Genomic DNA, 24816 nt, shown 5'->3' on the forward strand with positions numbered 1-24816 from the left:
GTACATTTTCAGGCATCACACGGAGTACACACCAAGAAGTCATGTTATTCTTATTCTATTCCATGAAGTGCGCTTTAAAAAGCTGCTGAAACCTGACTACCAGTCAGATGTTGGTGCTGTTTTAATGAGTGCATGCTTGTTAACGGAGGGAGGCAACTCTGACTTTGTTTACATAATCCAACGAGGCGAGTGGCTTCGGCCTTTTCCACTCTGGGAGCAGGTTCACAAATATTATTGTTTTATTTAGGTTAACAAGGTTAACATATACCTGTGGTAGATTTTAGGTTCCATTTAGATTCAGCTATGTTGTTGTAGAATGAAGTCTTTCCTCATTCTGAAGAGTGGCTAAGATGAAGAGGCTTCTGTGTCAAATCACATTCAACTTGTCTGGAGTCGGGTATCTAATTGTTATGCTGAGGCTGCTATCTCTATCTAGGAATACTTGCTGAAAACAACTTTATTCTTGCATTCTGTGCACTCAGACACATAGTAACTTGCTCATAAATGAAAAAGACTAATTGCTGCGTTCCTGTCAAAAAAAGTGTGAATATAAATGAATATTTTTGTAACAAAATTACCATTATATGTTCTTTTATATTTTTTCTTAACTGAAAAAATATGCTGTTTTTGAGTCAGTTTAATTCAGTTTATTAATATTGCGCCAATTCACAATACGTTATCTGAAAGTACTTTGCAGAGACAATTCAATCAAATCATCCAGACAAACTGGTTAAAAAGGTTTTCTATCTGAGGAAAGCTATTGGTTACATCCAGTCATTGATTTTGCAGGATTGGCTCTTACTCGATGAGCATTTGGCGACAGTAATTGTTTCCTTGAGTAGTGTGGTTTTTTATATCCACTACAATGAGCATGCATCCAGTGACAATATAGAGGAAAAAAACCCTTTAAACAGAAATAAACCTGCAGTGTGAGCCTGCAGGTTTAAGTAGACAGACAAAGAACCATAGAAGCACATCTATAAATGCTTTCTATCCTAGAAAAGGTAACGCCAAACTAGCTCCATAGGTGGTTCTGTTTAGAGAAGAAACAGCTGTATGGATGAGCTCTGAACACGATATCAGGTCTAAAGGCTGAAAGAGAACAGATACAGTTAGTTACAGTAAAAGCTGATCCCAGCCTTGTCTAAGAGCGAAACAGGACAAAGCACCGTAAAAACAGGCCCAACTGCAACGTCTATAAATGAAGCTACTTTGATAGTAAAAAGCAAAGGGAACATTAAGTTAGAAGTTGAACTAACAAATCTTCGGTCCATATGATAGTTCTATCTAAGAATCTCACTTTCAATGGCTTGCATTTTAAGTGTTGGGGGGTGGGGCCCAGGAGGAAAGCCTGGCTCGGGACAAGACACTGATATCAATATGTTTCCAGTTTTATAAACCCAGCAGTGTAATGTTTGGCATCCACCCAAGATTTTGACAGATTCTCACCCACACTGTTGACTTTGTTCCATTTCCTAATCATCTTTTGGTGTGTGGAAAGCGTAGAAATGGTTGCAATGTAGGAAATAAAAAGATAAGATATATATATCATGTTTCACATATCTTAACTGTTCTCTCTGTTGATATATTTTCAGCATTAAATAGTTTCTGTATTCTTGAAGAAATGCATTATCCTTAAAAAGACCACCAATATAGAATACAGTATAGAAAGAGAGTTTATCTTCCAGAGAGTGAAAAATGTGTGTTTTTCATTCACACCAAGCAGCCCATTTAGGCCCAGACTGTTTGAGAGGAAGAAAGGGAAAATATCCTCTCTCTTGCAGGTTCTTAAAGAGGCCCCCAAAAACTGTGGGACATGTTCAGCACTGATTGGTTACAGATGGAACAAGTAGGATAAAAAAATACATTAGCCATAATACCCCCTCCCGTACATTATGAGGAACAGTCCTTTCTCAAACATTATGAGTATCTATAGCATGGGATAGAAGCTAACTTAGTTGATCAATCTGATCAAATCAGCCTTCTAAAACTGATTCCACATATTTTATAACAGTTAGGAGGCTGTTTATTTGAAATGTTGAAATGTATTTGAAATCTCCACCCTACTGCTTTTCCTTTTTTTAATCTCACACCTCAGTATAAAACTTACTGTATAACATATTTCTCTAAAACAAAAGTAAAGTGGATAGAAAGATGTACAAACCAGCTCTTTCCAGATGATATGAAGGAAATATATGAGGTGTCATAATCTAATAATGCTGCTTGTAAGAGTACATCATTCACACGGACCAAATTGGTTTCACATTCCTCTCTTTGTGCCCGACATGTGTTATTGAAGCGGGATTCGCCCTGCTTAAGGGAATGCTTTTTTTTTTTTTTTTTTTTTGAAAAAGTCTTTTTAATGTCTGAATACAAACATATAGGTATCTTAACAAAGAGAGCCACATAGTCCATATCACACGGACAAAAATACCCAGAGTGACACATGAGTGGGTTATTTATTCCACTGGCTGCAGGTCTGCTTTAAGTTGATGTGTAAAGACAGAAGATAAGATTGGTTTTAACAAAACACACCTACACACTTTCACATTTCCCCTCTCTAGCAGCATATCAGCAGCTTGTTCTCATCAGCTGGAAGTAGTTACTTGAATTGGGAGCCAGTTTGACACTTAAGAGCTCTCAGCATTTTCCCTGCAACAATAATTTGGCATCCCCTCTTCCTCCATCCTCCTCGTGTTCTTTCTTTCTCTCCTGCTCCCTGTGTGTCCTCTCTTGTTTGTTGCTACCCTTATTTTAAGGCAGATTTAAAGCCTTGGCAGCATGTCTCCTCCTCAGGTTGCCAGCTTGGCTAAAAGAGGTCTGCCGACAGCCAATCCTGGCTCATTGAGTTACATATTTACCTAACCTTAGCCTCTGCGTTAGCTCTGTCTGCTCCTTGAGCAGGGAGCGGTGGTTTTTATCTGTCCTCCAGATAGGTTTTAAGTGCTGAATGCAGCTCTTTGCCCAGGCTTGTATGGACTCAATGTGTGTGTGTGTATGTAAGTAATTTAGGGGGTGAGCTAGACCAAGAGTGACACATCCCATTATCTATTAGGTGTGTTTGTCATAACACGGCGTGCCTTAGGCCCATCACAGGAATCATTGGTTGTGTTGGGGTGCTTTTCTTGTTCTGTTGCGTTGTTGCAGTGGAGAACTACGAGGAAATGAGAAGGGCAAAAGGTGAACACATGTGTGTGTTTGCATGAGTTAAGCACAGGGTGGTAGAGGAAGTGGCGCAGTGAAAGAGAGCACTGTTTTCTAGAAAAGCTGCCCTGGATCATTCGCAGAAGTTATGAAGAAATGGGGGCTGGTCAGAATGAGTCGTCAGGAGTGTGAGACTGCATGAAGAAAGAGCCTTTGGTGGGGATTTCATGAGTTACGTTAGGGATGGTTGGCTGTGAAATCAGACAGAGTGGGACGGAGTGTTTATTTTGATGAAAAAGTGTGTGTGAGAAGGGTAACAAGAGAAGAAGTTATTCTGTTGGAGAACGGGAGGAAGAGTGAGGTGAAATCTGAGGAGATTCTGTCTGGCGGATTTAAAAATCGAGGCAGAGGTTTGAAGCGTTTCCCCTCTGCAGCTTTTCACACTGTGTTATGGTGACTGTACGCACCCCTCCTCCTCCCTCCAGAGTAAATATTTACCTAGAGTCACTAACATTAAATGCCTTTACATGATAGAGCGAGTGTTACATTTAGGATGACCTAATAAGACGGATACCATCAGGGGCAGCTGCAGCTTTATACAGCACCAGAAAGACATCCCTAAAGTTTATTAGCTTAACATCCTCGCCTCCCCCTCCTTGTCTGAATTTTGAAGATTTCAAGATATAAAGCAGTAAAAAGGGTAACAACCAGAACCATTTACCTTATCTTCCAGCACCATATGCAGTGCTTTGGGGCTCAGAAGTCTAGAGAGCCTCTGAAACCTTTGTTGTTTGTGAAAACAATGCAATTTTTTAATTTTCCTACATCAAGTTAGCATAACTATACTGTAATTTCCCCATAAACATGTATTAGGTGTTGAGGATAAAGGGGAGAATCAGCCAATGAGCTGTAGGCATAAATGGGGGCAGCACAATACCCAAGGAAGAGATGGATTTGTTGGCCCTAGGAGATCTGCAAAGAAAGTGTTGGTGGTGGGGGGTAACCTCAGATCTTGTTAAGGGGAATGTTCTCCCTCCATCATCCGGGCTTGAGCTGAACTCAACATGACACCGCCTGAAGGAAAATGAGATTTTAATAAGGGAAAGGTGAACATGCACAGCTGTCAAGGAAAAGGTTCTGCTGGATTTACAACACAGCACTATGCACTGGAAGCTAGCAAAAATAATTGTTTTATCTAAATTGGATTATAAAACAACCCATGATGCATGAGATTGAAATCAAATCAGCTGCTCAGTTGTTAAAATAACCCAAACAAAAATAAACTGGGCCCAAAAACTGCAAAACATTTCTAAAACTAAGAGGATCATAACCTCTGCTTGCATCACCGCTGTTCTTAAGACAATCATGGCAAACATATTCAACCCTTTTGCTTGGATAACTTTCACATATTTGATATATTAACAAAGAGTGGATGTTTTTCTCCTTCTTTTTTTTTTTGACAAAATAAAATCAGAAAGTGCCCTGATTTACACTCCTACCCTTAAACAGAATCTGGTGCTACCAGTTGCCCTCAGAAGTCACATAATGAGTCGGACTGTGTGGGAAATATTTCCAAATGAGTCCAGCTGTTCTGTGAAGGCCTCATAGTTTCATTAGAGACTATTAAAGAACAAATAGCATCATGGAGACCAGCAGACACAGCAGAGAAGTGGGGGGTTGTCGGGACATTTTAATCATGGTTAGGTAATAAAACAATATTCATCACATTTTATACCTCTCTGCATTGCTGTTTTCTAAGTTGCTATCATATAAAGTTATTTTCTCATTGATTTGTTGCTCATGAAGTGGACTAATTAGATTCAGCTATGTTGCCCTTATAGACTTTTCTCTAATCTTTAAAAAAGCTGCAGCAAAACAGTGATTAGAAGCAGACTGCAGACTTTAATCAATAAACACAACCAATGATTTCCTGTTCAACTCATAGGCTAATCCGCTTCTTACTTCATTTCCAATCGAACTCCTCCCTTTTCATTTCTGGAACTTGTTTTGGCTTAAAGAGGAAAACTGAGGGTTGTGTTTAGATCGGATCAGCACACAGCAACCAATTTCATGTGAATCAGTTTCTGCGCCAAAGGGGTAGAGCCTCAGAGGAGGTACATTGTTTTTACCATCTTAGCGCAGTCTGTCTTGAGGACAGGATAACATTATACAGCATAAATCAGGGGAAAATCTGCGTAATTTGGGTCTGGATCTGGATTCCTGATCTCAAAATTGCAAAATAAGGCGCATGGCTTATAGAAGATGCAGCTCTTGGGCTGCAGATATGCTGTTCTTGTTTCTGAGTTACTAAAGAGTCTGATTAATACTTTAAGATGTTTTGCAATCCGGAAACGGATCAAACCGTTGCCATCCAGACCTGCAGGGTTTGTGCCGTAACCAAGCAGGCAGACTCACTGGCGTGTCTTCAGGCTTCCTCAGTGAGAGTCAGATGATCACAGTCTGTCATTACATACAGGAAATATATGATTAGGACCATGAACGTGGAGCCACAAGCCCTATAACTGATCATAATGTTGTTTTCATCAGGTGACAAACAGATGTGGTAGTGTGTTGCACACACTTGCTTCAAACTGTAATGCCTTAACAAGCAGAAGCTGAGGTGCTTCTCCATTAAATCCAGGTGCAGCTTGTTCAGTCTGTTTATAGACGCTCCTGTGTGCTTCTAGTCTCCCACAAATATACTTTCATGTTTCTTTTCATCCCTCTCAGTCTGCCTTATTTCACCTCTCACTTGTTTTACAGACTTTCTGCATTATTTCACCATTTAAGCCCCATTGCAACAAACAGGTGTCGTTTTTGACTTTGTACCCCACTTCAGGTCTTTATGACTCGACCTAATTAGCTCTGCATTATATGTTTTTGTAATCCCCACCTGCCATTAATTGCTTAAACACAATGAAGAAAACACTTAGATCACACATAGATCTATAAGATGAGATTTAGAGCTTGTTTCTGTTGTAAAGAAATCGAATAAGATAGCAAATTAAAAGGTAATACACTGCCTTATAGTAATGGATGTGCTGTTTTGAAATACTCTCTGTTGCTTTCTTTCTAAAACCAACAGAATCTTTCCCGGAAACAGAGTCTCAAAATCTAATCTCGTTGATTTACTCTACACTGATGTAAAACTAGTCCAGGGAAATAAAGAAATGTCTGGTTTTATGAACCACAAAATCAAAATGACAATTGTATCTCTCTAATACATCATTTGTTTAGGGTTTTTTTTTTATGAATTATGTAATTATGCTGATCTGAGGGGCTCTTTGGTCAATTATAATCCTTATAAAATGCATTTTAATGCTCTTATTTGTGTTTTTGCATAAATAATGAATGCATAAATGCATTTATTCAGTTTAACGTATTATAATCCTGATCCAGAATTTTACCAAATAAGTCCAAAATGTTTAGAATTTTGATCATGTGATTTTTTTTTTGCATTTTACAGTCTTCCTTGAGCACTTTTTTTTTTTTTTTTACTTTGTTCCTTATCTACTGTGTACAACAATGACATTTCCTACCACTTCCTCTCTCTTCCTATTTCACATTGTTGATCGATGTGAGTTCTGACATCCCCACGGGGTCGAGGCCGAAATCAGGGTGGTTCCTCTACAGTAGTACAGACACCGGGTCTCCGTTACCAGATAACCAGAGAGTACGTTTAAACTGAACTCATATTAACATCTCCTGGATCTATGTGCACACAGGCAGCGATAGCTGCCGTTGCCTGTTGATTTATAGTTGCAGGGACCAGCGGGTCAGTTTTTTTTTGTTAGCAGTAATCCTCAAGGAATGATCTGCCAGCCTTAACCTGTATGTGTTAGTGAAATGATGCCACTGGATTTGCAGGCGCTGACTCACACAGAAGAACTAAGAACGATGACATTGTTGTGTTTCCGCTTTCTTAAAAATCCATTAAGAAACCTTGTTTTTCTTTTTAATTTGTGTTTGGTTTTCACATCAGAGTGATGTGTATCATCAGGAACCTTTGTATTTATCTGTGTGCTGCATACTTGTGTACCCTGGGGCTGTAACCCCTCCTTGTTTCACAAGCTGGTGTATATTGCAGACTCTCTGTCAATAAAACACATCTTTAACATTCACTTATTTACTATCAGTCATTCACCTTGAGCCAGTCAGTCCACAAACGTTTATCCAACTGCTCTCTGACTTGTTCTCATAGTATTTGTCAAAGTGAAAGATGGGGAAAAAATATTTTTCCGCTGAGAGAAGCTTCCTGTTTCACATCATTTTTATTTACTTCCTCTGCCTGATTTGAAGGCCCGATTTGATAACTTTAAGAGGATTTCATATTAAATTGAAAGGGTTCTTACATCACTTTCCCCTGATAATAACCAATACATCTTACTTTAGTTTGCTGGGTTATAGTTAAAAGTTGTGTTTGTGCTATATCTGAGATTTATCTTGATATAAATCCCCAAGTAGGGCAGAAGTGGAGATGCAGCTTTTTTTTCCCACATGTTCTGGACAGTTGGGACTAAATAAAAGTAGGTTCACTTCTAAACCCCCTTTCTTACCTTGACTGTTGACCATGAGCATGTTTCTCTGGTTGCAAGTAGTTCCACTAGATAGGTTGACAATTGCTGAATCCAAACCCAACCCACACTCTAAACTGTCTTTTGCTTTTGACTTCCCCTCCACAAAACTGAACAATCAGAGTGTGGTCTCAGCAGTGTCAGCAGAGAGTTCCTCTTGGGTAAGTCTAGAGAGTTCCCAGGTACAGTTTAAACCAGGAATCACAATTATTCAAAGCATTTTGTGAAACACCCTTTGCAGTCAGGTGTCCATGTGCGCCACATCATTTCTATGTCAAGGCTGTAGCATTAATTATTGCTGAGCCTCTACAATTGGCAGTCCAATGTGCTAACAGGCCCACAATCATAGAAATCAGTATAGGCTGAGCACCCTGCAGAATCAGTCTCCTTGCTAGGGGGGAAGTGAAAACTCCTCCAAATTGCACAGAATAAAAGAGAGTAGGAAGAAAACATGCTAGCATAGTAAGATCATGTGACATTACAATGACAATGTTTACTTCAGAGCATCAATGTTTACTTCAGAGCTCAGGTCAATGCAATCATAGATTTTGACTTTCTTGGAAACAACTGGGTTGTCCCAATCTGGCAAAAAGAGACTATTTCTGCATAACTGATGTGTGACTTGATTTCTAAGCCTTGCTGCTGAATATATTGTTTTTTAATGAATTCCTTTTATTAAGATTTATTTTGAAAATATGTTTTGTTTAAAAAAAATAACTGCTGGAGACATTTTCTGTAAAAGTTTGTTACATTCTTCAACTCTGACAATACTCAATAACTCTTACTTGAGTCCTTAGAGGATCCCTTTCAGTTTGGCTATAAATCCAGATCACTTTCTTTGACACTGTGAACTGAAGCATTTGCTTTGGGGAAGGGTTTTACTCTTTGAGGGGCCCTGCTATTTGCCTCAGTAAGTGTCTTTACCCTGCACCCCACTCCTCTCAGCCTGTTCATGCTTTCCTTAACATAAATAAAGACCCCCTCATCCTTTACTCCTAGCATACATGTCCTTTCAATAACACAGACTCTCCTGTAGTATCATGAAACTGAAGTGAATGTGCGTCTTCTTGTGTCTGTTTTACTTCTCACTTCACCATCCCTCCTTGTTCTACCATTTCATCCATTAGCCTCCTGATGTTTTTGCACACCCTAAACCCTCTTGGGAGGAGAGTCCATTCAAACTATTGGGCTTCTGTCATCATCCGCATGACTGCACACACTTGAGTCTTCTTGCATTCTTTCCTTTCTTTTAAATGCATTCAGGGCCTATAGTGGAGGCTTCTTTTTCTCGTTTTCAACATGCCATTGCATTGCACAGCTGCACACACCATCCCTGCATGCCTGTTTATAGCTTTCTGTCCATTGTATATACTTTTACTGTGTTAGCACGCATGCATGCCATTTTATATCAACACTATCCAGTGTTAAATGTGGTTCTGCATGTTTATGTCCTGCAGAAATATTTACAAGCATCACTGACCACATTTAGCACATACTCCATGACAGATTTATACGGTTCTTTGATACATTGGGTCACATGTGTGCGCTGACCCTCAAGAACCTTGGTGCCTTTCTGGTTTTTGTCAGATTCACTTTGGTAGCTGAGCTGTAGCACATCATTTAGATCGAGATCTATTAATTTATGCACAGAAAAATGGTTGCAAACCTTTCCACTTAAAATTTTAGGAGCTGGTTTCATACTTTAGGAGAACATATGACCCTTTGAGACACAATAGCCACATGTATCCACATGCATACTCTGGATAAATAATTCTTTGTGAGTGAGGAATACAGGGAGCTAAGTGTTAGCGAGTGCACAATCTGTTGTTTGGCCAATCAGTCTCTTTGAGGCTAAACTTTGTCACTGCTGCTGGTTTGCGTGGGAACGGAGGACCGACACATGACTGTGTCTTTGAGAGTAGATGTATCTACAGACTGGATAATTCCCTTGCTGTGTCCCTGCAAAATGGATAGCTTTAGAAATGTCCAGCTGTTTGCAACAGCTGTGTGAGTTAAGAGGTGCGGGGTGAGAAAAATGAAGAACAAATCAAAGACGGAGAGGAGTTAAAGACAAGACGATTTCATAGTTGACAGAGATTAGAGGTGCAAAGACATCTGAGATGTCTGTGTGTGAAATGCCAATGTCTGCCCCTGTGTGTGTGTTGAAGCCAGTTGTGTATCACAGGGCTTTGATTTTGCCAGGCGGTGAGATTCTGGCTTCCCACGGTACCTGAATGTGTCTTCAGTGGTGAAGTGCTCAGAACGTTTAGATAAAGAACATTAGCCAAAGATTCTGCTGACAAATACTCCAAATTTTATCAGCAGTTTTTAATTTCCTGTAACTCTAATCACAGGAAATAACAATCAAGAAATCAAAGTAGATAAGAATGTGACAGGAAAAGTGGACTGAATTGAGAAAGTAGAATAGAAAATCAGAACAAGATTTGCAAAGATCTCTCTTGCTGCAGCAAGACAATTGGCTGCAATCCAACATCATTTTTGTATTCTTGTCGTAAATTTCTATTTTTCTCTTTCCCAGGCTTCTAAAAATGCAACACATCAGATTCAACGAAGAATTTTAAAAGCAGATAACTTTACAAATGATCTGCGTAAACATGATGCAGTCCACCTGTGTGTTAGTTAGCACACATCATGAGAATTTTAAATCTTCATAATTACCGCCCCAGTAATTTCATATACGGCTATGATTTCCCACACTGTCACTAGGTGTCCATTCATAGAAATTGCATTGAAGACAAAGAAGAAAATCTTTACCAGTTTGGAGATCGAGTTTCTGCTGGCTGACAGCTGAGCTGCAGAATTAAAGGAGCAGTATAAGCCAAGGAGTGGGGAATAAATCACAAGAGCTGTAAATGAAGTAAAAATAAAATAAAGATAGAAATAATGATAAAAAAAAATCAATATAAAACTTGTGTCAGAAACATGTCAAAAGAAAGGCGATCAATGAAACCTACTGCTGGAAGCAAGACGTGCTACATATTATGTAAAACTTAATATGAGTTTGGCAACAACCGACATGTCAATATTCTCCAAAATATCATTTTAATACAAATGTGCAAGTTTACTGTACACCTCTAGAACACATCTGCGATCCCTTGATTGCTCTCTCCATCTCCCTCAAACAACCCATTAACATAAAAATGTTAACGGTGAAACTCTAATTTTATAAACTCAGAAAGACCCAAACTCAAACATTCCACATTTTATGTAAAAATAAAGTCAGTGAGCTTTCATGGAGGAAAATAATTGTTAGAGGAGTTTCAAGCATCAACTTTATTCAGAATATTCCATCCAGATGTTATTTCAATAGTAGTTTGATCTCACCTAAAACTCACTGATTGTTCTTTTTCAGACAAAATACAACAAATGTAACCAGTCTCCCCTGGATAGCGACATGCTAACTGCAGGTGTAGTGACAGATAGTTCTATGATCAACGAATTTATAATTACAGAATAATAAGTAATGTTGTTAGTCTAATTAAATGGACAGTTTCTTCTGAGTATTTAATGATTGAACTAGGTTTGGGTTAACAACTCACTGATTGTGCAAGACTCGTATGTCGAGTCCAGAGAACTTGTAAAATTAATTCGGCCTGAGAGAAGATTAGAAATAGGAGAAACATAGTAAATGTGACATTTTCTCTTAAATCACTCATACGATTGATTGAAGAACGAATTTGTACATAGAAACAGTTCTTGCATGAGTCCCAATGTGACCTCCACTTTATAGGAGGACAGAGCTTACTATATTCACCAAACCTTTCAATCAGGCACAAATCTTTCATTTTCACTTTGTGAAAGTGAGAAGCAGTCACATTTGAACAAACATTTGAACATTTTTAAATAACTCTTCGGTTTTGTGTTAAAACCATCCCCAAACCTTTATTTTTGAACTGATCCCCATAGCAAAAGAAATTTTATAGCTACACCTCATCGAAGTGAGATTATGAATAGGTTAGATTGGGGAGCCCATATAATGAAAGGTCTCCAGATGAAGATTGATGTAAGGCTGTGTTTCACCATGGTCTTATGTGTTATAAGCTTTCATAGCTGCAGAGATCGTGCAAAGAAGTAAATCTTTTCTCTAAATTCTTGGCTACAGAATTTCGTTGCTTAATCTTTTCAAATCCTCCTAATATTTTTTCCTCTATTAGGGGCATTGTTGTAAACACAGCCATCTATGCTGTTATGTAGACATTTGCTTAACAAAAACTTTACAAATACCATAATTATATAATACTATGGAAATTATAAAGAGAAAGCAAGTTTATTTTTTTACTTTTGCAACTTTTTAATTTCTCGCATCTTTAAAAGGTCTTTTGATTTTTTCTTAAGACTTTGACAATTTCTTTAAACATTGTTTTCTACCAGATCATCACAAAATAGAACAGAGTCCAACTTTTATGAACAAATGAAGATCTAAAATGGCTTTTATTTAAAAAGTAGACAAAAAAATTCACCAAAGACCTGAAAGAGTACCTAAAGAGATGCTTCATATTCAGCTGGTCATCCATGCACTACAAAAATATGTGTTCATATTTAGATGGGTTAGATCATTTCTCTTTTTTAAAACATAAATTTTTCATTTCTAATGGTTCAACATGCTTAATTCTAGATTTAAAAATTGTAAATCTTTTTTTTTCCTTTTGGTGCATTGACAGATAATTTCATCAGTTGGCGTAGTTTTTCCCAAAGATTTCTGTTTTGTTTTTTTTTCTTGATTTTAGTAATTTTAGTAGTAATTTCTGTCTGTCACTTGTTCTTAGTTTTAAAGACTAAACTCAAGAAATACATATAATTGCTGTTAAAACTGTTCTTTGAGAGGTTGTCTGGTCTATGATCATTATACACTGGTACAATCTTTGAATTTTGGAGCCTTTATGTGTCTAAGTCATTTTAAGGGGATTTGTCTCTGCAAATGTTTGAATGCTTAAACAGAAAGTAAATGTGAAATCACATAAAGTCAAAAGGAAAAAAATGAGAGCTTCAAAAAATTCACTGGCAAGTCAGTCTACTTGGAAGTAAAATGAGGAATAAAGAATGAGCATTGAGGTGTTGTTCTTTCAGCAATTATTGGTAAATGTTCTTCGCTGTCTTGTGTTGTTTGATGATGGAAATGCTCATTAAGTGGATGTCTACAACCTGGCAGGCTTTTGTCAGCATAATATTTCAGCTGCTGTCTATGAGCAGGTATTCTGAAACTCCATGACTCCATGAGGATTTCTTGAAGCTTGAGCTCGAGTTGCTCACACTCACATGCATGTGCTCACATAGCCGTTCACTTTCACCGAAACTCCCAGCAGATTTATGGGAGCAGCCGCTTCCAGAAAATCTATCACTTCCATATGTTGTGAATGTGCTTGCTGCTGGCCAAAGCAGCATGCAGGCTGCGTGTATAAAATCATGGCGCGTTTATGCCTACCTCCATGGCCTCCAGTTAATTCTCCTGTTTCATTATTGGAAGTTTTTCCTTGCTCTCCAATAAATCTGCTCCACCCTAACTTGTTTGGGGACCAGTAGAGAAACAGCCTTAGCTTTGGAAGCTGCTCATGCCAGCACATTGTGTGTCTCTAAATTATTTGACCTTCCCCCCCTTCTCTGTCTTTGTGTTTTGGCTCTCCAGGTGTGCAGAGGAGACGCGGTGGACTCCAGAGCAGAGCAGTGCACCGCCTTTAACAGCCAGAGGTTCATGGGTCGCCTCTACAACTGGGAGCCTTTCACTGAAGGTAAACACTGAGTTAACACACTTGCACAGTCATTAAAGAGTTTCCCTGCTTTAATTCAGGACGGGGGTTTATAGGGAGAATTAACTGGCACAGTGAAGGGATGAATAAAATAAGAGTTTGAGTGGGTTCAAATTTCTCTCTTGGAAGGCCTCGTCTCATACCCAACCCCCCAGCATCCCCCGCTTCTTGACGCAGCCCTGAATGTGATGGGAGGCGAGAGGGAAAAGCAAATGACTGGAGCTCAGTCTGCTTCTGTTCTTTGCTCAGAATACTTTCCTTCTTTTCTTTTTCCTTTTGTTTGTCCAACATCTCTCCCTCTCTGCCTGCCTCTCCTGCCAAGCGTCTCCTCCCTGCTCTGACTGAGGACACAGATTCCTGCAGCCTGAGATAAAGAACACGAGAGTAGTGAGATGTGATGAGATGCAAGTGCTTTTGTCATATGAGCAGTGGGAGACGAAGAAGGCCAACATTAATGTTCCATGTGCTCATCTTGGGTTTTTACTGCAGAATGTTGGAAAAGCACTTATAACCTTTACACTTTCTTTGATGTTATCACCACAAAAAATGACATTTTACATTATATTTCAACCATCATTAAATGCTAAAATAATCTCTGAGGGTAGCACACATTTATCAGCAGGCCCCTTTACTCTGATAACCATAAATAAAATCCGGCAATCAGTTGTTTTCAGAAGTTATAAAACTAGCAAATAGAGTCAACCTCAATGTAACTCCAAAGGCAATGCTAAACAGACGAGGCTATCTCCCCTCCCCAAATCTGACAGCCCCCACCCCGTAAGAGAAGACAACCAGCATCGTTTTTCATTTTGAGGAGCTACAGAGATCTGCAGCAGGTAAAAAATATGGAGTAAATCTAAAGAACAAATCAATTGTTCAGCCGACCTCCCTGGATCTGAACTCTGTGAAAGAGGGACAACAAAAATGACACAATGAAAAATTAACTACATACTTTACATACAGGAGAACTTTTGGAACTTTGCCATAATTAGTTAAGAAGACATGCCGAGTTTGACTGAAATTAACTTCTTGGTCTATGTGCAAGATGCAACATTCAAAGACATGGTGGTAGCAGAATGATGCTGCAGGGATGCTAGTGTTCTGTATCGCCTGGGAAAGAGGGTCTTATCTATTTAGTTTGGGTGTGAGCCTGTTAAAGGCTTTTAAAGACCTAAGATGGAAGTGGAGCAGAACAGCAACCCTTTAAAGAATGGCCTAGTCAAAGCCCAGACCTAGATCCAATAACAAATCTGTTGTAAGCCTTGTAAATCAATGTTAACTGTTCCTCCTTATTCACTCTGACTGAGCAGAATTGCTTAACAGTTTAGGGTTCATTTTTTCAAGTCTCCCATATAATGGTGGCTGTGTCATGCTGTGTTTGTGATTAGTTATTTTCCAGAACGGACAGGAAAGATGACAGTCAAGGGGTATGAAAACTTTGCATTGTATAAATGTCCTTTCAGTCTATTTTTTCCAATGAAAGGAGAAAAAAAAGAGACAGCGAAGGCATTTTTCTGAGATATTTGAGGAATGCTATATATATAAAAGAAGGAAGAGTGAATAGAAGGATTATCAGAAATATGGGAGGAGGAGGAGGAGTGAACGCAGCTGTGAGATGATCTCAGCAGTGTTGGTCATTAAGCGTATAAAGCATGTGCCTGATCTCCTGTGTATTTACATCATGGGCGTAGCAGCAGGGGTGTTCTGGATGTGGATAGCTCAGTAAATCTGGGCTAATATGTGGGAAAATAGTTTGCATGTGTATATTTTTGTAGGCATCGTTCTGTGCATTTAGGGTTCCACTGTATCAGTAAAACTGAAGCTGTAGACCCAGAAGCCCATCTTTTACATACACAGCTTTTGTTCTGCTCTGTCATAACACAAAACATACTCCCCAATCTATCCCTAAATATAAGCTTTGCACGAAATTGAAACCAGATATCCAGTAGAGCGTGTAACAAAAACATGATTTTCTTCTGAAAACTAGAACCTGATGGTGCTTAAAGACTGGCAGTAAAAGTTGCTGCCGTCAATATTTTCATGTAAGCAATGGATCAGATGAAATGACCCAATTAAGTCCTCCCTCTCTGTGTTTTATTTAGTGTCAGCCACGTATCTTAGTTTTCCATCTTGCAATATTACTGCTGCAGATCAGGCTTCTTACTTCCTCCAATCTCTTTTCCAGCTGCAGAAAGGGAATGTTTTCATGGAAAAATAGAAGCACTAAACCCTCTCTGTGCTACCTGTTTAGAAAGCTAATAGCTTTTGCCAGATGTGCCCATTTTTTGACGTCAAAATAACAATGATTCTTTCCATATTTTACATTCCTGATTGTGCATTCCCATTCCTCTGGTGCCTACATATGTTCTGCAAGCTGAACTTCTGCTGATGAAAACTTCCAGCTACAACAGTCATTTGACAAAGGACTGAATGCAGATTGTTTTTTTTCCCATTTTTTAACGAACGCCAGATGTTACTATGGGTTTTTGTCCAGAAGGAAAACAAAATACAAAGGGTGGAATATTTAAAATGTTGGAGGCAGATATTTCCTCAGCCAAGCAGAAAGGACAATGGAAAGCATCAAGCCGCTGCATCCATATCCCTGGATGTCAGAGCTGTTTGTGGCAAATTCATATTTGTAATACCGTAGCAAATAATCTGGCAATGTTCTGATGCATCACTAGAAATATTTTTTGTTGTTATTATTCTATATAATAAAGTGGTAATAAATGCTTTATTAACATCATTGTCACCCAGACAAATACCAATATTGTTCATAGTTGGGAGATACTGTCATGTTTATTAAAATAATCTATCTTTTTCTTAATAGAAACTGTGCAACAATCTCTAAGGAGCTCTCATTTCTTAATTTATTTTGTTTCCTACATCTTGATTTACAACTCAAAGTTAGTTTTTTTTCAGACTCTGGCTCTGTTTTCAATCGCTTTCTGTTTTTTGCTTGTTTCCTTTTGACAAACCATTCCGGAGTGTGGAAACGGTGGTCGGGGGTTACTTTCCCAATGCGACAAGGACAGATTTTGAAAATGCAATTATAAGAAAATATTTCATTTAACATTAATATCAAGCCTATGTATTTCTTCGTCAGCGTGTCTTGTGAAAAAAAATGTGTTCTTAATTAAAGTTTGTTAGTCGGATCTGGTTCTGAGCACCCCGAAACCCCTTGGAACCTGGGCCTGCTTTCAGCGGTCGTGCATAAGACGCTAACTCATAATAGCTACTCAAAAGATCCATTTTAATGAGCTGAAATGTCCATTTAATGTCTTCTTGAAAGAAAAGAAGACCCAGCAGTAGCAGGGAAACCTGACGACCTCTAATATTAAACATCTTTGTAATCTATTACTTATGAGGGTAATTGTATAAAACAACCTATCCAATGTGTTTACTGGATGCTAAACAGACAACGTCAGTGGATTTTACCAGAGAATGACTTTTTTTTTTTTTTTACTGCATGCAAAGTAAATTGTGTTGCACTGTTTTGCTAATACGGCTAACACTGGCCAGAGCCCAAACCTTTTCCATCAAGCCCCCATCATCAATCTAAAGAGATAAATGAAGTGTTTAAAAAGAGCTGCGCTTCACTTCAGGTTACTATTAAAGTTGAATTATTGATGCACCTTTCATCCTGATTTGATCTTTGCATTACTGCATTAAAGCTCTACGTGTCAAACAAATGATACCGTGAATAATACCCCCTCACCCTTAAAGTGCTTTATCAACACTGTCTGTGCAGGTGTTGTTTAGCTTGAACATTTTCCCCTTTTCCCAATTCCTGTCCCCTCTCTAGACACTATCCTCTCCTCTTCCTGCCCCTCTGCCTTTCTCCTTCTCTCTCTCTTGCTGCTGGAGTTTGTTTAGATGGTGTGATAGTGAATAACTATATTTAGGCAATATTTATATGCCAGTGTCTGAAAACTAGGCTGAGAGTGAGTCAGATTTATGGTGGAGACAAATTTAGGACCAGAGCAAACTGATAAACATACAGAGGGAAGAGATAGGTTAAATGAATAATGTCAAACTTGATTAAAAAGATTAAAGGAGAATAGGAGCCAGGATTTGAATTTGTAAATTAAAGAGATGTTGATTTCTGAGAAACCACATTACTTATCTTTGGCATTTTTAGATTTAAAAATCTGTAACCATAACAGATGGATATTGAAAACCACTAAGCCAGCAAAGAAAGATTTAGGGCTTAAATTTTTCCCTTTTTCCTGTTTCCTTTTTGTATTTTTCCTGTATTTTAGAGGATGCTATGCTGAAAATAACATTTAGCATGCTTTACAGACACCTGCATGTTCACACAGACCATGCCATTGCAGTCCTGTCTAGCTGAAGTTAAAATATATAATTTTCACTCTTCAGAGGAGTGTTGGCATCCTTAACAATGTCCCTGACATGACCAAACCTTGACCTTTTAATGTCTCAATAGGGACATTGGCTTAAAACAACCTGAGATAAAGGAGGCAAAGCTGCAGTGTGGGTGTTAAAAAGGAGAAACCTGAAGACAATTTAACCACTCTGTTTGTATTTCTGCAAACAGAATGAAGGAGCTTGTGACAGACAACATGAAAAATATTTTAAGCCATGTAGGAATAACCCAACTAGCTAACTGTAGGAAGATGAAGTAAGAATTTTCGTCTCAGCTTTGTGTAAGATCTTAATGTCTGTTTTCTGTTCTTGAGAGAATGCTGAGCATCTCCAGTTTAGGATCTTAATGTAATGACTCAGAACAGAGGGACCTGATATTCAGGCAACACAGACAGTGTGAAAACTTAAAAACATTTATGAAAGTAGCGACGGATGGTTTGCGGATCTGCAGCCGTGGCGGCTTGGGCGTCCGAGGCAGGTAACTCTGGTGAGAGGAAACACAGAGTTCAGACCGTGAGAAGTTGGTGATACCATCCAGTCGCTTGCTGAACTGAGATTTCCAGATGCCGAAGCCTTGAAGGACACAGAACAGATGACGGAGGAAGGCAAGATAATCCAGACGGCAAAGTCAAGAGGCAGATCCAGGTTCAATCCACAAAAGAATCTAACAGAATCCAAAGACAGGTCAGGCAAACAGATCAGAACAGGGGCAGGCAGGCTCAAAGGTCCGAAGACAGAAACGTGACTAGGTCAGGCAATCAGAACACTATTAGTTATGGTATAAAAACTCTCTCGAAAGGCTTAAGAATAATCTGGCACTAATGACAGGGACCAAGCAGTTTAAATAGAAGCGGGAGCAAGTGGATTAGATGAGCATTGATGATAAGCAGGGCAGAGTTAGACAGGTGAATCAAAGGAGCAATTAAGCCAGCCATCAGCGACAAGATCATGACACTTAAATCCTAAGGGCCAGATCTTCAGAGATTCCAAACCAGGGGTGCTAAATTGCATGTTAATTTTTTATTTTTTTTGTGTTTGTGCAATAAGTGGGTGGTGATCTTTAAAGAAATCCTGTCAATAAAAGTTATGAACAGGACCGGTGACAGAGGGCAGCCCTGTCGGAGTCCAACATGCACTGGGAACAGGTCCGACTTAATGCCGGCAGTGCGAACCATGCTCCTGCTCCGCTTGTACAGAGAACGGATGGCCCCTCATAAAGGGCCCCCGACTCCATACTCCTATACAAAAGTAAAAAATTTAAATATGAGAATGACAAAATTTTAATGATAAGCCTAAAAGATCATGGTCATCATCATATCATTACATAAAACATGGGAAAGTTGTCTTTGTCGATTAACCCCCCACCCTGACAAAAAAGGAGCCACAGTTAGATTAACACCAAAATTACGCTCAGATGGATGAACCTCCACCAACTCTTCTCAACGGCCGCTTATCTCGACATATTGCAAAACAAGATAGACCAATAACAATCTAATAAAAATAAATAATGCAGAGCTTGTTACATTAGTTTTTTTTGGTTTTGTATTTTTATTTAAGTTCAGTCATTTCTCCCAGGGAAAATCTCTTTAAAACATAGAGATTCATAAAACATGTATTCAATAATGAAACCATAAGTTATTATAATTTATTATCCATTTATTTTCTGTATCTTTTGCAGGAGAACCACCTTAGTTAGAGAAGCATCAAATCTACAATATATAGACAGGTCAAAGGAGTATTCTGCACTATCACAATGACCCAAACAACTAAATATATTACCAAGTTAATAATTATATATCAGCACAAACAGATTCAAAGCCAGTTTGTGTCTTTATCTCTTCTACTATCTAGAGTATGGATTTGCTTTATGGTATAATGTGTATTGATGATCTTGTTATCATAATTGGTTCCAATTTATTTGAGATTTCCTTTAAAAACTTTTTTTTTCTCCTAATGTTTTAAAAAAAAGTAAGGCTGTTTTCTATTAAATTGTATTATGCAATGACAAGTATAATTAGTTTTGTCTTAAACTATAAAGGTAGATGATTAGAAAAAGTTAACTTCGGATACATTTTCACTCAAACTAAGATAAAAATATTAATGGTAAAAAAAAATGAGACATCATCTTTGATTTTACTAAAGCTGTAAAGGCCAAAATAGTAAAAAAAAAAAATGAGGAAAAGAGTTTTTGTCTGTGTCTTCGCTGTGTTCTTTATTAAGCTATTTTGGAAGTTATCTTCTCATCCCTGGCTTTATGCTGTGCAGTTGTATCTTTTAACTCGTAATTCTGTCACTTTGCTGCAGTGTCTTGTTTGAAAAGCTAAAGCAGATGTTTACATGTGCAGAATGAAAACTCGCTCTTCAGTATGTGTTTACAAGCTATCTGATGTGTCTGGTTCAGTTAAATCCATGTTTTGATAAAACTGAGTTATCGTAAACATCCACTTCAGGTACAAACTTTCTGTACTTGAACCCTTTTCTACTTCCACCTGGTCTGAACGCATCTCTCAACCTCATTACTAGTCTGAGGCTTAAAAAGTGTTCATCCAGAGAGCAAGGATTGATCTGTGCTGTGGGTCCTAACATTTTTTGTATCTGTCATGACTCACAGTATGGCTCACCTCTAATGCTGATCACTTTTTCCGCAAAACCCTCCAGAGCTTGGCTTGTAATGCAGAGAATCCTTTGCAAAGAAATTACAACAGAAACACACTGAATGCATCTGCAGGCTATTTTTTTTCCTCCCTGCCCATGACTTTAGATGCACACAAAATTTCACCCAATCCTGAAGGTTATTTTGAGGTAAGAGTTTATTGTTTAAATGAAATAGTTTAACTGAAATACAGATTTAGTAAGTTAAAAAATATTTAACAGTTTAAAGTTTTGTTAACAGTTTTGGATAAGTAACTTACTATGATGCTGAAAGATAAAATCACTTTTAAACTTTTATTTTAAGCCCTACATAAGATGCTTTCTGCTTAACTCAAGTTAAGATTAATCTTTCCTTCAGTTGTTATAATGGGAGCATCTTCAGAGAAAACAATTATAACTTAGTCCTCTGGAATCCTATCCTACAATTTTCTTTTTTTTAATGTTTTACCTTAGAACACTCACACATACCTGCTGCCATTTCTGATCAAGCTCTGCATTGGTGGCAAACTAGTCCCTCAATTGAATCCTCCAAGAGCCAGTTATGGCACTGGACTTTCTGAGGAACTTTTGAAGCTTTCTCCAACAGAGGTTAACTTCTCTTTTTGAGGTTCTAACTGTGGTATTACTATGCTTGTATGACATCTGGTAAAGCTCTTGCTGCTTTAAGTAATTTCTAGAAGTTCTGCAATTGTGTGGAAGCATGTGGAGATCCTTCAACCTCTCTAGGTGAGAGAAGAGGTCAAGTATGCGCCCTTTACACTTTGCTCCCACCTATCTCTTTTTAAACGTCTGACTTTAAAGAAGATGGGAACTTTGACCGGCTTCGGCTGATGGCTTTTCAAGGTGGCAGACGTTCTGTTTTCGTGATAAAATCTTCTCAAATGTTTAAGAAATTGCGAAGTTTTTAGAGACATTTTTACATCTCTGAGGTAAAATGATTTTCCCTGCGGAGCGGTGGTTTTCCCAGAAATGACAAGCTGCTTTGATGCTCCTTCTCATTTGTAGTGCTTATGCCATTTGTTTAAAATATCCACGGAAGCACAGACGCCTGTTTCCCCCAACCTCTAGCTTAATCTATGACTCGTGACTCATGCAGCGAGTTTGCGTCTGCAGCAGTATTTCTTGCAACATATCCACAGCTCAGTCCACACAAACACTTCTGCTCTCTCTGCATGAGGACTTTAACACCCATTAAGCTCCCTGATATCCTTCCTTATAGAAAACGGTAATCATTGAAGTCTCCTGGCGCCCCTATTTTCAGTTCTTTCGTGATATAAAATAAATAGTTCCATATTTTCTACTATAAGTAGGACGGTGGTGTGACGTTTATCATACATGTTTTTTGTCAATGCATTAGGGAACAAAGAACCAGATCTGTCAGAGTGTAAAAAGTATCTTCACATTATTAGCCTGTCTTGCTTCTTTGCCTGTTCTCCACGCTAACAGTCTTGTGACCGAAGGGCTTTCATTTCCTCCCTAACCTTGAAGCTGTGCTCTCGTCCTTTGGTTCCTTACACCCCCTCTGCCTTCAGGTCCACTCATAAATCCATGTTTACAATTCTCCTGTGAATATGTATGTTTCTCCTGGGAAGGTGTAGTAGCAAGTGGAGCAGCATGGGTAGTTGCTGATCTCTATCTTGCTTTGTGACAGACAGAAGGTCATATGTTCCGGTATCACTTTACGGGCTTGCATTTGAAGGTATTTAAGAGGGCTAAAGGAATTTTTCCTACACTTTCTTTATTCAAACATCTTTCTAAAAAATAAAAAAAACTCTAACACCTAATTAATCTCTCTACATTTTGTCTCCTTGAAAAGTCTCTTTTTTATGTCTTGTATAGGGATTTTATGTGGTAGATCAACACAGAGTAGTTGATAATTGCGAAGTAAATGGAACTGTGAATATTTTATCCAGATTTTTCTAAACCCCACTTTCCATCAGTTTAGTCTAGCTAACATTTTCTTTTGAAGGAAATAATCCCCACACCATGACGCTGCCTCCCCGATGTATTATTTGGAGGGATTGCTTCTTACGGTTGATGTCTTTTCTTTTTTAAACCTTTGAAACGTATATCCAATCTCTCCAGATTGATTTAACTAATTTTTATTGGTTCATCTAAAAGAAAAATCTGAATAAACAATAAAGTTTTTTTTGTCTTAGAAGGAAAATATGTGAGGATTTTCTTAAAGATGTGAGTAGTTATTTTTTTCACTCTAAATGTGGTGATATAATCCTAAAACTCTCTGCTTGTGTGTCGCAGCTGGTTTAGACAAGCAGTGCGAGCTCACCTGCCGACCTGCTGGTTATCGGTTCTACGTTCAGCTGGCGGAACGTGTCCGAGATGGCACGCCCTGCTTCAACACCAGTGCCAACGACGTCTGCGTAGAGGGACAGTGTCTGGTGAGTTCATTCAGCTGTTTGTGTGTGGAAGACCCGGCTGTCCTAGGCTTGAAATAAAGCAGAATCTGGCTCTTCTAATATGTCTCACATCTGGATGCTGATTTAACCCTGCAATTCAGATTCAGACAGCCCTATTTATGGACCTATTTTCTCTGTATCTTTTCTCTCATTTGTTCCCCCACCTTGACTTCAACCTCATTCCACTTCTTTGCCTCTGACAGGAGTCTTGCAAGCATTATTAACCAATTTACACAATAAAGAGTTAAATAAACAATAAAACTGGATGCGAGCTGTTAACAACCCCTCCTTTCTCCTATCAGACTGAGGGTTGCGACGGCGTGCTGGGCTCCAGTGCCATCATCGACAAGTGTGGGGTGTGCGGCGGGCGGAACAGCTCCTGCAAAAAGGTGACTGGAAGCTTCCACAATGTCACGGTTCCCCTTGGATACCACAAGATCCTGGACATCCCGCCAAGAGCCACATTCATCAACATCGCAGAGAGACGAGCAAGCCCCAACTACCTGGGTGAGATCTTAAGGACAAGCGAATTCCAATGCACGCTCACACTGGTGTAATTGGAGATTTATCGGCTACAGATCCAGCTAAAAGTGAAGTGTTGGCGAGCAGAGTGCAGAGTTGGCCTCTGATCATGTGTGTGCTGGCTTCATCTAAAACTGTAGATTTTGTGGTCTTGTAGTCAGGCCAAATACAGCATGTGTTCCTTGGGTTGTGAGGAATCAGTGAAGTGTGTGTATCTTTGCCTCTGTAGCCTCCTGTTTGTCTGTCTGAGTGTGTTTGGACACAGGAAAGAGCTTCCAGGACTTGGCCAGATCTAACTAGGCCTCAAATACAAAAGTAAAATGTTGCCTGAAGCTATCTGACGTTTCCACCTTCTTTGCTATCAGCTTTGCGGAGCGGCACCGGGGCGTCCGTGGTGAATGGCCGCTGGGCTGTGGACCCTCCAGGAGAGTACAAGGCGGGGGGGACTACTTTCATATACAGCCGACCCAGAGCACAGGGGGGAGAGGGGGAAGAGAGAGGGGAGTCTCTGAAGGCGCGAGGACCAACCACAACACAGCTGCAGCTTTATGTGAGTACTGAAGCACAGGAAGGCATTTATTTCAGCGCTGTAAATAAACAAAGAGCGGGTCTTTGAAAACATTTAAAATGGTATTTGGGAATATTAGTATCCTGCAGAAAACATAGCATCAGCTTTGGCTACATTTTCTAGAGGACGAGGATTAAAACTGTATCTTCACTGGAAGGTCTGGAACTAAATCACTAAAAATAAGTAAACATTCGTCAAATTAAGTGTATTTACACTTGATTTGAATAGGTTAATGAGACAGTTTGCCAATGGAATTAGTATTTTTGCTCTTAAAATAAGATAATTCGATAATATGCACTTGAAATAAGTTATTTTTAATCTAAATTATCTTGTTCCATTGGAAAAATGTTTCTTTTATCTCCTCAATTCAAGAGCAAATGCACTTATTTTAGGAAAAAAATGACTTATCTATGTAGAATTGGATTTTTTCCAGTGTTAGAATGGTAAAACTTATTCATGGCCGCAATAAGTACACTTTTTCTCAAGCTTGGACAGTATCATCATATGGCCAGAACTTTAATATTTTTAAGATTAATCTTTACAAATAATTTAAAAAATGGTCTTTTATAATACAAAAAAATCTCACAACCTGTTTTTTTCATGCACTGCAAAATACTTCAGCAGTCAAAGGCATCCTAACTCCCAAACAGAGATGGATGAATGAGGAAGATAAAGGGTAATCAGAGTGACTTATGGGGCTTTAGCTAATGGGCTTTAGCCTTAAACGCTCGATGCTCATCTGCTGTGGATCCAGGCAGGCACGTTTGAATATTACAACATCATGAAGA

At 38.8% G+C, this 24816-nt stretch overlaps 1 protein-coding gene across 1 annotated transcript in view; it reads left to right on the forward strand.

Annotated features, from left to right (window-relative positions):
* The window catches only part of adamtsl4 (ADAMTS like 4), a 42617-nt gene that overhangs the window by 11032 nt on the left and 6769 nt on the right, over positions 1-24816 (forward strand). Inside the window, exons 5-8 of the mRNA XM_015381234.1 lie at positions 13363-13465; positions 22781-22920; positions 23241-23445; positions 23826-24010. Coding sequence (XP_015236720.1) covers positions 13363-13465; positions 22781-22920; positions 23241-23445; positions 23826-24010 — 633 coding nt within the window. The remainder of the gene's footprint in view (positions 1-13362; positions 13466-22780; positions 22921-23240; positions 23446-23825; positions 24011-24816) is intronic.

The sequence above is a fragment of the Cyprinodon variegatus genome, unplaced genomic scaffold (assembly GCF_000732505.1).
Source record: "Cyprinodon variegatus isolate N-32 unplaced genomic scaffold, C_variegatus-1.0 Scaffold229, whole genome shotgun sequence".
Taxonomy (NCBI): domain Eukaryota; kingdom Metazoa; phylum Chordata; class Actinopteri; order Cyprinodontiformes; family Cyprinodontidae; genus Cyprinodon; species Cyprinodon variegatus.